At 35.9% G+C, this 14,974-nt stretch overlaps 1 protein-coding gene across 1 annotated transcript in view; it reads left to right on the top strand.

Moving 5' to 3' along the window:
* LOC126419615 (gastrula zinc finger protein XlCGF7.1-like) overlaps positions 1-14,974 on the top strand; it is a 100,457-nt gene that overhangs the window by 69,365 nt on the left and 16,118 nt on the right. The window contains exon 3 of the mRNA XM_050086804.1: positions 9,869-9,942. Within this exon, the coding sequence (XP_049942761.1) occupies positions 9,869-9,942 (74 nt within the window). The remainder of the gene's footprint in view (positions 1-9,868; positions 9,943-14,974) is intronic.

Genomic DNA, 14,974 nt, shown 5'->3' with positions numbered 1-14,974 from the left:
CAACCAGAAATAACGTATGCAGTTGAAACTATCTTCAAAATAACTAATACAGCAGAAATTGACAGAATACTAAAAATAGAATGAAGAATAATTAGGACATGTATAATAAACAGTATAAAATAAATGGACATGGGAAAATAGAATCAAATATAAGAAAATAGAACCAGTGGTGAGCACAATCAGGAAGAAACGCATCTCATTCGTTGGACATCTGATGAGAACTCCAGAAAACAGAATTAGTAAAAAAATAATACGAAAATTGTGGAATAGCAAGAGCGACATTAAATGGATCACAGAAATTAAGGAAGGTATAAAAGAACTCCAAATTACAGTAGATGACCTAAAAAACAAGACAGAGAAAACCAGAATACTGCAAGACCTGCAAACCAGACTACAAGTGAAAATCAATAAAAGGAGTACAGGAAGAGTGGTCTCAGATGAAGAAAGAAAGAAAATATCTGAAAGAATGAAGAAATATTGCGCAGACAGAAGAGCAAAACACCTTTCATTTAAGAATAGACTCTAATAATTATATTACCTAAATATCATATTAAGTTATTGTTGAGCCAAATGTATCCCTGTGTAACAACTTGTTTACAACTTTGTGTTTTTGACTAGAGTGGTCCAATGAAGGCCATAAAATAAATAATAATATAATAATAAGTTCATGTGGTGACCACAATTCCTCAGCAGAGCATTGGGAAAATCCATATCGAAATCACACAAAAGACCAAAGAAGTAATCCCACAGAAAAAGATCTCGAGACATCCTGGTGATACTCAGAATGTGAAAAAGTGCTGGAAGAATGCAAAGACCCTTAGCCTAAGTATAACAGCAGAAAAAAACACTTACCTGAAATTGGGAAACAAGTGATGAAAACCATCAGACATACCAAGAGATAATACATGAAGGAACAACCATTTAACAAAATTTTCTCAGCTACAACATGTAAGATTTCTAAAGGACTTTTGCAGGAATAATCAGAGGATGTACCCACAACTTTTTTTTCCCCAGAAAATTCCGTGATCAGTCGGGAAAACTGTCAGGAACTGATGCAGTGGTTTTGGGAAAGGGAACTTCTCAACTGTCCCAAACTTCCTCCCCTCCCCTCCCCTCCCCTCCCCTCCCCTCCCCTCCCCTCCCCTCCCCTCCCCTCCCCTCCCCTCCCCTCCCCGCCCCTCCCCTCCCTGCCCCTCCCCTCCCCGCCCCTCCCCTCCCTGCCCCTCCCCTCCCTGCCCCTCCCCTCCCCTCCCCTCCCCTCCCCTCCTTCCAGATGCAATAAGTGAATCTGCACTTACACCCACACCAAATCACCACCACCCTCACAAGAAGATATGCACAGGCATATGCTCAAACTCAAATACAACAGAGCTTCAGGAGAAGATGGTATCACTCAAGAACTGCTGAAAAATCTTGGACAAAATTCCCTCAAAGAATTTACACAAATAATGACAGAGATTTAGCAGACAGAAGAACTTCTTGTAGACAGGAAATACATCCTCATTCACCCATTACGTTAAACCTGAAAAAACTGATGTAAATAACCATAATGGAATGTCTCTTCTTAAAAATGTATACAAATCTCTGTCAGCTTGCTTCTTCCAAAGAGTTCAGATGCTACTCGATAAGAAAAATTGGTGAATTCCAAGTCAGCTTCTGCACTGATTGAAATTGTGCAGAAGAAATATTAAATTTAAAAACAACATTAAAACAGAAAACACTCAGAAACAACCTGATCATATGCTCCTCTGTGAACTTCAAGAAGGGTATTGTGGCGGCAAGGTTTGTTGCCCTACAGAGAATGCTCACTTGCCCTTGGTATCTCCCTCTGCAGTACACAGGCCAGTGCTGGTCAGACCTACAATGTTTCTCAATTTTTTTAAAAAAAAAAAAAGCTGTAAAAATATTAGATGCACTGAATTTGTCAATAGGGTGTAAGATAAATAAAGTTCCATGTCTAAATGAACTATCAAATAAGCAAAAGTCATTGATTGTAAACTCCGATAAATTGCCAATTTCTGGTACAAATTTGTACCACCAAATCCACAGTTTGTTGTTTTTGACATAAGTCATGAAACCAAACAATCTGTACTAAATCATTCACAATTACAGCACAATTACTCACAAGCAGCCAGTTTAATGTTTTCACCCTGTCCAGACACCAAAAATACAAATGGATTTTTTATGGTTGAAATTCTTGCACAGTATACTTTGGAAATGTTCACTTCAGAATACCAGTTCTCCATTGTAATTGAACAGCACATCATGCAGAATTTCTTATTTGAAATAGAAGAATCTGTCATTTGCGTAATCATCATTTATGTTCATTCTTAAACACTTTCTGATACATTTCAATTGCCTATTTTCATGATTATTCATAATTAATACATTTTTTGAAGCTCAGTACACATCTGAATGCCATGAAGGATAGTAACTCACTCCTCAAGATTCAGATCAAAATCCTGCTCACAGTTTTAATGCACACAAAATATCTTGCTTCTGATTGGCCAAGTCCCAGTGTAACCAATCATGTTTTGATTTAGATCCATACAATCCCATATTTTGTGCCTTGAATTTATGTCATTCCAAAGTTACTTAAGACAAAATTATTTAATCATGAGTTCCAGAAAAATGAATAAAAGCAAACTAATCTTGTTACCAACTGTCTCAAGGATTGAACTAGCCATTGTGATTCCAAAATACTGTTAACATTCTATTTCACAATTCACAACTTTCCTTTTGTACATGACTTACAACACAATACAGATCCATGTTCCCATGCTTTAATCCACTCAGTTGCAAAGATTCTTACATCACATAATACCACATTTATTATCCCACTCACTCAGGCAATTAAACAAATGAAATTCGCAATAGTAAACAGAAACCATAATGTCACTAAAACATACAATTATTACATATGATTAAGTTGTTTTTCTATATTGTTGAAATACATTGTCATACTTCTCCATTGACTTTTAGCTAATGCATATGGACTTGTTAGAAAGTTACCTGTGGCAGATCAATTCATGGAGCACACAAATGCATAACAGAAAACAGCTTTCACACTAGCTTTTGAGCATTCAAAAGCTAGTGTGTGTGTTGTTTCCTGTTATATGTTTCTGCACTTGATGCATTGATTCTCTATAGGCAAGTGGTTGCCTTTCCTGTATTTTATATATTGCTCCCTGCAGGAATTTCCATTACTGTTAGAAAGTTATTTATTTATGGAAGTTCTAAATTCTGTGTATTGTATGACTTTGTGTGCATGTCTTGAAAAGTACTGTATATATACGAGGCATCCTCTTTGTTAGCTATTGCATAACAGAATGTTGTACAGAGTTTTATTCCATTTGTTCTATGGTAGATGTGTAATTTAATCTATAATGTATGTAATATTTTGCTGCTTGTAATGTGGTGACACTTCATAACTGGAGCTTCAGGCTAGCTTACATGAGTAACATCTGCTATGCGGAAGGTATGGCTCATTGCATGTATGCTGCTAGCTATCAGTTGATTCTATGAGGGCCATTTTTAAAGTAAGAACCAATTTGCAATGGAGTAAGAGAAATTTTATTATTGAATTAAATTGATCAGAAACTACATTATGTACATTTTTTCACTTTCTAACATAGTCATCATGAACATTTAAACATTTGTAAAGTTGTGGCACCAGCTTTTGGATCTCGGCTTCAGTGACCTCTGCCACCTGACCTTTAAACCAGTTGGTAACAGCATTTTTCAGCATATCATCATTTTCCAAACACTTTCCACCAAGAAACTCCTTCAGTTTTGAAAACAGATGTAAGTGTGATGGTGCTAAGTCAGAGCTGTATGGTGGATTATCTGGTAGTTCCCAGTGAAACTAGTCCAGTTGTGTCTTTGTTCTTGCCACTACATGAGACCGAGCATTGTCGTGAAGCAGAATGTTGTCGCTAGAGAGCAGCCCCATCAGTGATTTTGTGTAGCGCGCCTAAGCTTTTATAATGTTTTACTGTACTTCTCAGCACTTATTGTCATTCCTCTTGTTAAAAAGTTAAACAGAAGAATGCCTTTCCAGTCCCAATAAACTGTGGCCATGATTTCTGTGTTTAATGTCCTTGTTTGGATTTCTGTGGCTTCATTGGGGAGTTTGAATGATGCCACTCACTGGATTGACATTTATCCTCTAGAGTGAAGTACACAATCCATGTTTCATCACCAGTCACAGTGTTACGCAAGGACACATCACCATCCTTGTGATAGCACTCCTAAAACAGACAAAGAATGTGTCATTCGCTTTTGTTTTCTGTGTTTCTGTCAATATTTTCAGCAGCCTTATTGCACATATCTTTTTGTAGTGAAGTTTGTCAGTAACAGTATGAAAAACTACTGATTTTGTAACTTGTGGGAAATATCTGATGCAACTAGTCTATAGTGAACTGCCTGTTTTGGCAAATTTCCTCATCAGCGTTTCATGTCAGGTCTTCATTCCCGACAATAGGCCATCCAGATCATTCTTATCATGAACATTTGTCCTTCCTTCATTAAAAAGCCTACACCATTTACACACATTCACACACTTCCATTAGTCATTACACGTCTACTATAAACTTCAACAATCTGCTGGAGAATTTCACCAGGATGAACTTGTTTTGCATTTAAGAACCAAATAACCGAGCACACATCACAGTTGGTGGGATTATTGATTGATGTGGCAACAAACGAAGCAATATAAACCATGAAACCAACACTGGTAGAGATGTGAAACATAGTGGTGCCGAAGTGAAAGACTGGCCAAGAGTGGCTGACCATGAACAGATGCCACAAGACTGGATGCATGGACACAATGCGCTATCTGTTCTTAGTTTAAAAATTACCCTCATATGTGAGTGGTGTATCTGACTGTGGCGTAGTATGATTCAGTTGATCACCAGACCCTCTTTATCATCCTCAAAGAATGAGGATATGACCTGAAAACTGAAATCTCATCGAACATTCACCAACACACACCCAAAATAAAATTCCTGGTTGAGGTGTCTGAACCATTTCTAATCAAACCAGTATTCAACAGGATGACAAACTGTGTCCTATCCTCTGTAATCTGGTTCTGGGCAAAATCATCCAAGAGTTAGAAAAAACTTTAAAAACAAAACTATTGGAAACCCATACAACTTGGAACACACAAAAATGACATCCAGATTTCTTGTCCAGCTTTTGCAGATGACCTGCCAATACTTACAGAAGAGGGGACAGCAATAAAACTGATAGAAACTCTCAACTGTGCTGGATGAGTTACCTCCACATGTTTCCAAAAAAAAAAAATGAGGTACATATGCTTAAAACATCGGACTCAAAAACTGATAACAAAATGTGGACAAATCAAGGGATTTCCGTACTTCAGGTAGTTAGGCTGAATCCTTGAACCTATGGGGTAGGGGGGTGGCACAGAAAATTCACATACAAAAACATGGGAGTGGATACAGTAAAACCTACATCATCTACCAAAAAAAGTACATAAATACACACAAAACCAGGCACTACAACTCAATTATCAAGCGTGAAGCCACAGAATGCATACACCCCATGGTAAAAGTGATCTGGAATATATCCTCAAAGCAGACTGCAGAGTTCTAAGAACTCAGAGTATTGAAGCAACTTAAATAGCAATAAAAGCAAGTCTTCCTCTCCAGATTGTATACTAATTAGATTCATTTCAGAGTAAGCTGATACAATAGCTCCTTACTTAACTATCATATGCAACCATTCGCTCGATGAAAGATCTGTACCCAAAGACTGGAAAGTTGTATAGGTCACACTAATATTCAAGGAAGATAGTAGGAATAATCCACTAAATTACAAGCCCATATCATTAATGTTTATATGCAGCAGGATTTTGGAACATATATTGTGTTTGAACAGTATGAATTACCTCGAAGAGAATGGTCTATTGGTAAACAGTCAACATGGATTTAGAAAACATCATTCTTCAGAAACACAACTAGCTCTTTACACACGCAAAGTGTTGAGTGTTATAGACTAGGGATTTCAAACTGATTCTGTATATCTAGGTTTCCAGAAGGCTTTTGACACTGTACCACACAAGTGGCTTGTAGTGAAATTGCATGCTTGTGGAATATTGTTATGTAACTGGATATGTGATTCCCTGCCAGAGGGGTCACAGTTCATAGTAACTGATAGAAAGTTATTGAGTAAAACAAAAGTGGTATCTGGCGTTACCCAAGGTAGTGTTACAGGCCCTTTGCTGTACCTTATCTATATAAACAATTTAGGAGACAATCTGAGCAACTGTATGGTTTGTTTGCAGATGATGCTGTCCTTTATTGTCTAGTAAAGTCATCTTAAGACCAAAACAATTTAGAAAAGATATCTGTATGGTGTGAAAATTGACGGTTGACCCTAAAGAATGAGAAGTGTGAGGATATCACATGAGTGCTAAAAGGAATCCATTAAACTTCTGTTACATGACAAATCAGTCAAATCTAAAGACTGTAAATTCAAATAAATACCTACGAATTACAGTGTCAAACAATTTAAATTGGAAGGAACGCATAGAAAATATTGTGGGGAAAGCTAACCAAAGACTGTGTTTTATTGGCAGGACACATAGAAAATGTAAAAGATCTACTAAAGAGACTGCCTACCCTTTGCTTGTGTGTCCTCTTTTTGGAGTACTGCTGCTTGGTCAGGAATCCGTACCAGGTAGGATTAACAGAGTACATCGAGAAATTTCAATGAACAGCAGCACCTTTTGTATTGTCGCGAAATAGGGGAGAGAGTGTTACTGACATGATACAGAATTTGGGGTGGACATCATTAAAACAAAGGTGTTTTTCATTGTGGTCGGAATCTCCTCACAAAATTTCAATCAGCAAATTTCTCATCTGAATATGAAAATATTTTGTTGACCCTGACCTACATAGGGAGAAACGATCATCATAATAAAACAAGGGAAATCAGAGCTTGCACAGAAAGATACAGGTGTTCATTTTTTCTACGCCCTGTTTGAGAATGGGATAATAGAGAATTATTGTGAAGGTGGTTTGATGATCCCTCTGCCAGGCAGGCAAGTGTGATTTGCAGAGTATCGATGTAGATGTAGATACTCTGTCACAAAAGAACAGAAGATGATTGCAGACTGCAGTTTTGAAAAACAACTGAAAAAGGGACAGAATCTTGTGACAAACCTCAAAAAAAGAAAATTTGAATTTTATGTGCACATCCACTGACTCCCAACAAAACATGCCCACAAAGCTGCAGTGTACATAGAACAACTCAAAACCGTATCTTGGATCCAGCAGGTCAAAAAGGATTTAGAAAAGGCTCATATTAGTTCATGAGACATTTTCAACAGTAACTCGTACAGCCAAACATTATCAAATACTAAGTACTGCCAGAAAGTAAAGTCAGAAAGCGGACTGAAAATAGAGAGAGGCCACGGAGGAAAAAATGGAAGACTTGTTCGAACACTCCAAAGATTGAATGGAACGTAATAAATTAGTGCAATTTGATAGTTTCATGTAATTAATTAATTAATTAATTAATTAATCAGTCAATATTCATCCCTCCCTTTTTCCATTTATCCAACCTCCACCCCCCCCCCCCCCCCCCCCCCAAATACCCTTCTTGTCCTGTACATTATTTACTGCTTTGTCAAGTTCCTGTAATCCTAGTATCTCCTTTCTTTATTAATTTTATTTTTGCCAATATATGTGGCTTATAGAGGGCTAAGAGTTCCTAGGAAAATTTGAGTGATGCATGTGTCTGGCATTAGGTGCTTCATTCTTCTTTGGAATCTGTTCTTTGCTGTAAACGTCATAAAACATTTCTCATTTTCAGAATGTTGTTGACAGTAGTACAACCTTCAAGATAATAATTTTCCATTTGTAATCTATACTAGCTGAGTACCCAGTGTTGTCTGGATATGTATTTATTCCAGTCTTCTGTTAGTCCATCTCCTTTTTCTCGCTCTTTCTATCAATCTCCACCACACCTCTCTGTCCATCGCCATATCTCTCTCTCTCTCTCTCTCTCTCTCTATCTCTCTCTATCTCAATCTCAATCTGTGCCTCCCCCCTCTAATTCCATCTCCCCCTCCTCTCTTTTCCAATCCTCTGCTCTCCCCTCTCTCTGTCCATCTCTTCCTTTTTCCTATTTTTGTCCATATCCTCCCCTTCCCTTTCCCTGGCCATTTCCTCCTTCCCCTCTGTCTGTTCATCTTCTCTTCCCACATCTTTCTATCTGTCCCTTTCTCCTCCCGTCTCTGGATATCTCTCCTCTTTCATGTTTCTGTCCATTTCCCCCTCCCTTGTCTCTTTGTCCATTTCATCCTCCACCCACCTGTCCCCATTTCCTCATTCTCCCTCAATGCCTGTCAATGTTGTGAATGGAGTTAGTAGCAAAGAAGTAATAAAAAAATTAAAACTTCATGCATGATACAGCAGTGTCTCGCCCATCTTGCTGTTTATGACATCATATCTCTTGAATTATGTTTTGTGCAATGCTATATTTCTGTAGGTGCATTCAGTGCAAAATGCAAGAGTTGCAAATAGTTAGTAGCAACAAAGTAATAAATTTAAACATCTTCCGGGATGTAGTAGTTTCTCACACATTCAGTGTTTGACATTGTATCTCCTGAACTAAGAGTTGTAAAATGGTGTAATTTTTCTGGTACATTCAGTGGTATATATGAATACAGACTGCAAAAGTGCCATGAATGCAGTTAGTAGTAAAGAAGTAATAAATTGAAACATTGTGCTTCATGAGATAGTTTTCATGCAAGAACAGTGAAAATGTGGTAAGTGACAAACTTTTCTTCTTTCAGTAGTTTTTTTTTTTGGGGCGGGGGGGGGGGGGGGGGGGGGGGTTGTCATCACCAAGAAAAAGTTTCGTAAAGGATTGAAAGTGTGTGTTAAATTTGTTGCAAGTCTCGGGTATTCTCGCATCATGGGCAACACTGCTTTATCAACCTCATCCCTACACCAGCCTCTTTCATAGGTGGGTGTTTCGTACCCCCGCAGTGATTCTTTCCAGACACTAAATGATGTGTGTACCAAGTTTGGTTGAAATTGGTCCAGTCGTTTGGGAGATGTGGAACATACATACATACATTTTTATAATTTATATGCATTTATTCGAGGTGTGGATTTTTTATCAGCAACAAGTAGATAACATCAAATTTAAGGTTGCCTTTCTCATGTCAATCTTCATGTAAATTCTTTTGTTTGTGTTTGTATAAGATACCAGTAGCATCTGCTATTTCTCTCATATTTAACTGATGCCTCATTGTCACAGTCTGGTGGATGTCATTGATAAAGTACAAAATTTTGTTCTCATTGGTCTTCCTGACTGTTCATGTCCATATATTCTCATTCCACGTCATTTGAACTCAAACTGAATTCCTAATGCAGTGTACATAATTTATGATGGCATCATTATACAATACCTTCTTCTCTTCCTGTCTGTTTTCTTTCTGCCAAGATTATGTGACGAAAATATCAGGGGTGTAGGGTTTGGAAAATAAAAGAGGATTTTTGAAAGAATTTAGTAAACTGTAACAAATGATAAAAATGAAAACAAAATAATTAAGAAATAACAGACAAGTAAAGGTACCAAAGAGAGAGAAAATCAGATTAATGGGAAAGGAAGAGGATATGTAAGGATGAGATAAAACTATGTAGCTATATCAGGTGAAGGACTAAAGGTCAGAGCAGTGTGAAGGAAATTGAACTTTTCAGTTCTTATGTAGGTGTATCACATGTATTTAATCATAATTCAGTTTTTATGCTGTGCATTAGCTGTACCACTGTTTTGGACATAAATTTTTACAAAACAATGAAAATATTTTCTGTTCTCATTTTTTCCCCAGGAATCTTCTTGATGAAATTGCCGCACTTGCGCAAATAAGCGAAGAGGAGATAGAAAATTTGGCATCAGGTGGAGGTAAGTGATGCTTAGTAGACAGTCAGAAAATTACTTCATTTAAATAAAAAGCAAAATATCAAAAGAAAGGTCATGGCAGTGGAGGGAAGAGAGAAAAGCGCTTCTCTTTGTGCCCTTAGAATTATTTAGGGTCTGTCAAGCTGCAGGAGAAAGAATAGAAGAAAGACATAGGTACAAGAGGATTATAATGGAAAGGTGGTAGTGGTAGATACATTAAGTAGCAAACTGTCTATCATCACAAAGAGAATATGTTTATAAGAATGTGAATGATATGGAGTTAGTGAACAGAGGCATGGCAACAGTTTGGATTTAGACAGAACAACACATTTGCATTCCTTTGGAGTTGAAATCTGAATTACATAGTCTGGTTGGCATGTCTTTTGGAATTTCATTAATTTCATTTCGTTCAATCTTAAACTACTGATAAATGAATTATTGTGTCTGATGTTATTAAACTGACTGTTTAGTCTTCTGATGTAGCTGCATTGATCTGTGATGATGACTGCCTTATTATAGATTTGTATTTGGAGTACTGTGATATGAATTCATTATTGGCTTTAGGATAGGTCCATAGAAAGCAGACGTTTGTTCCAAACAACAATTTCTGCAAAAGGGATTTCTGAAGAACATCTTTTTTACATTTTTCTTACCAAAAACATACATACATTATCCACTGCAGCAAATACTGTGCTCTTATAGTATTTTCTGGGGTTTATGGATTTAATTTTACAAAAATAAACAGAACATGCAGTGAAGAAGTGGGAGACAACTCATTAGACTGAATATTTAAGGTAAACACAAGAAATTACTGCAATGTCTGGAAGAGCTTATTTGGTTCCAGTGCAAGAATGTGATAAGCATTTTAAATTTGTATGTTAGACTGATGGGTGTCATTAATGCATCACATTGATTCAGAGACCAAAAGAAGAAATGAGTCAAGCTGAAGACACTGCAGTGAAAATAGTGTGTTGATTGTATGGTCATAAGTTAAATATAATCAATGGAAATATAAAGGTCTGTTTGTTGTAAAACAGGATAAAGAAATATGACATAGCAAAGCATGCAAAAGGAAGCTCAAAAGTTAACAGGGTATTGTGTCTGCCTTTTTGGTAAAACGGGAAGCAAAATGACAGTGCATTATCTTTAGCATTGAAGAAGCTCATGAACCTGTTTGAGCATCCTACTTGTTAGCAGGTGTAATGTTACTGAATGGAGCATACTTAATATTTTAAGAGTAATGTTTATGTCAATGAAATATCAGAAGCTAAAAAATTATGTGACACTGCTGTCATTAGCATGGCCACTTAAAATGAAGGACAGTGATTTTTAATCGAGTTGCGAACCATTGTGTAAACAAAGCTACAATATAATAAGCAACTGGAGCATTTGATTTCAAGAAATGTGCACTCAGTTGCTGTGGAAATACTCCAATATTCCAGTGCTTTAAGGAGAAGTAACTCAACCACTCATGAGCAAGACCATGAATAGGGGTTAAGGTCAGAAGTTGTGACATTTGATATTTCAGAAACTTGATGAAGCTCATGCACATCTGATCAGCCAGATGATGTAAAAGGACTTTCAGTTCCTTCAGAATATTTTTCTACCAATGAGCCAAAAGAAAAGGAGGTGGCAGGATAGTCTTCTGATAGTTGTGGTTTTTCAGGATGGATTCACTGGCCTCACATTTACAAATTTATTTTTTTGAGTAAAAGTCGCACTTGATTTCCCAAGGACTTAATGTTTGCCTAATGTATTAATTACTGAGTTACTCAAATGTTTGTGCAGTGAAATGCTTTGATTACTTCCTGAGTCTGTGTATACTTTGCATTATTTTAGTATACTACTTTCCACAAAATTTTGATTTTTATGTTATTTGTTCTTTACAGGTAAATATCAAAAGCAGTGATGAAAGAATTGAAGAGAAAATTATTGTCAGATTCATTTTGTGTATGAATATGATAAGCAAATTCATAGAAGATGGAAACAAAATTAGGGTAGTGATAACCCTGCAACAGATGTCTAATTAGAAATAAGAATTGAAAACTAAGACTATCTCAAATACCTCTACCTTGGAATGTCAGCTTTCATGAAATATGCCTGTTTGGTAAAGTGCAGATCACCAAATTGGAAGAAAAGACAAAAAGTTTAACTTTTTAATGTGTATTCAGCATTAATTACTGGTTAATTGGAGTATTGTACAGTATCTTCATCTGTAGTTGCTGTAAAAGTATTGACATCAAGAGAAACAGATTTTTAAGGAAGTAAAACTGAGACTAAGTAAAAGACGAACATTAATTCTTTAAGATGGATTAAGATCTGTTACTGCCAACTATCCACAAAAGGAGGAAAACTGGATTCACCCTGATAATGATCCTTTAGGAAGCAATAACGCAAATTTCTGCTTCTGACATGATCCTGTAGATTCTTAGGGATTATGCAGTGAAAATGACACTGTGTGACTGGCAACTTGATTAGTCAGTTGTTCATTATTACTATTCTAATTTCTTAAAAGGTTACATCACAGTGAAAACTTTCGTCCTTTCTGACAATAGGATGATATGGTTGAAATATCACTCCATCACTTGAATTCACTGCTCCAGAACTGAAGCACACTGTCAAAGAATGCCTTTTTATGTGAAAAGTTGATGTCATTGTGAACAATAGTGTTATGCCAGACTAAAAGATATGATTACAAAAACAAACATTGTAACTGATGATTTGTGTGTGTGTGTGTGTGTTTGTGTGTGGCATTCTGTGTCTCAAAAAGATACCTACAATGCAAGATAGGCAGAAAATCACACATGCAAACGTCATCAAAAATATTCACGAAAACAAATGCACTTGAAAATGAGAATAAATTCTTGAAACACATTGTGCTAAGCATGTGATTTCATTGTTTAAATCATAACAGTTTTTTTTTAAAATGAGTTATGCTAGTTGTAGACAGACATGTAAAAATGTCACCAGGAAATACGTTTGTGCTAAGTTCTTGTATATAACTGACTGTACAAACATTTTAGTGTGGAGGAAACATTTGAATGAGAACTTAACTTTTAGTGATGCAGCAAGTGAGAATGATGACAACCACTTACTGTGGACTGTGTCAACTGTAGTAAAGATGAAAAATTTTAGCAAAGAGGACTTTTATAAGCACAAGAATTGACATGTCTCCAATTTGTACAGAATGTTGGAAAATGCACTTACTTTGGTTTGTGTGGGTAAAAGTACAGAGCCACAATCCCAGTCAAAACATGTCCATGATGGAATATATTAAAATTTTTCAAAAGAGGGTTCATGAAAGCGTACCTACATTTCAAAGATCTGATGCATAATCTGCAGTATGCCATTTAAGCATGTAACGAGACACTCTGAATGAAACATTGTTTAATGATCCACTTTGTAACACGACGGTGGCTTAGGAAATCTGTCACATTTTACAGTTTAGTGTGCGTAACAAGTCAGAAGTATTTGCAAACCTACTAAATAATTAACAAGTGTCTGAGATCATCCTTGGAAAATCTATCCACAATACTTAGTTTGTATACTTAGTTTGTAGTGCTTCATATGCTCTTGTGAAAGAGTTCACATTAAGGTGATGAGGTTATCTGTGAACATGTTGAACTAAAAACACTGTGAAGCAGGAACAAGTGGAAATTCACATTTTGGTATAACTTTTATGTAACAGAGATACAAGAAATTCCTGAACTGGTACAAAGACTCACAAGGGTAACTATTCACCAATAAAATATATCAGAGGCATGAAGCATGCTTATAGAAAATATTACTCTAATTTAGATATGACCTTTATAGGCATTTGCAAAGCTTTGAACTTGTTAATAGAATTTGCTTCCAAATGCTTAATTATTCTCCTTCATCTGGAACAATAAAGAATAGGTATATGCATCAGTTACAGCTTTGCATAAATTGACTATGCTAACACCAGCAGAGAAGAAAAAAATAGTACCAAAAAGTGGATGTAATTGTCGTGAGAATTAATAAAGAATGCAGATAATTTGTGTCTAAGGAAGTGACAGAAATAGTAATTAACAAATATAATGCTGCAGAGACACTAAGTTAATAAGCTACCTTCAGACAATTCATAACTTCCAGTTGGTGTTAGATCAAAATAGGTACTGTAATATTTAACTTTGATGTATTCCAAAAAAGTTTAAAATGTCGTCGTAGTAAGAAATAGTTTGAATTCAGGCTATCATATTCATCGGACCAGAAGTCACAAGATCCAATACAAACAAATGCTATACTTGCTTCAGAAATATACCCAAAAACTGGCAACTATGAACTGTTTGATGAAAGATTAATATTAACAGTCAACCAACTACTTTCCATAACTAAAGTTCAAAATGTGTCTAGTGAAAAAAGAAATGTACTATAATCATTCTCTAAAAATACCAATAACAGAAAAATCATTTGCGGAGTTACAAAAATGCTAAATTAATTGGTGACACAAACACAGTAGTATGAAATGAAATTATTAACTCAAATTGATGATAAAAAATAATTGTGAAACCAGTACAAAGGTTTGATAAAAATAATTATGAAACTTGTACAATAGTTTGAAACAAACATACTCATCTCAGATTTGAGATCAAGACAAAAATGAAAAAGGTTGAATTTGCTAGTAGAAGATATGTGGAATACTAGCTGGCAGAACTTTAAAACTACATTAAATGGTGAATGTATTACATCAGGCTTTGTAAACAGCTGTGAACTTATAAGTGCTACACTCTTCTACATTCAGTGAAAGATAAGTAAAAAAGTGCCAGAATTATATTAAGGTGTGATCAACAAATTCTTGAAAAGTTCTTGGAAGCATTACATTCATTTGTCATATTAGATCAGAATGCTGTGTGATCACCCCCATTTCATCCAAAATATGGTAAAATGAATGCAAACAACTAAAAAGTGTTATTTATATTACCAGCTATCATTTGTTATAAGCAATTAAGTCAATGTGACTTCTGGAAAGAAGTTCATTGTATGATCAAATAATTTTTGCCAAATTTAAATGATG

The sequence above is a fragment of the Schistocerca serialis genome, chromosome 9 (genome assembly GCF_023864345.2).
Source record: "Schistocerca serialis cubense isolate TAMUIC-IGC-003099 chromosome 9, iqSchSeri2.2, whole genome shotgun sequence".
Taxonomy (NCBI): Eukaryota; Metazoa; Arthropoda; class Insecta; order Orthoptera; family Acrididae; genus Schistocerca; species Schistocerca serialis.
Note: the sequence above shows the minus strand (reverse complement) of the source record. Positions and strands in the feature narration are given on the sequence as shown.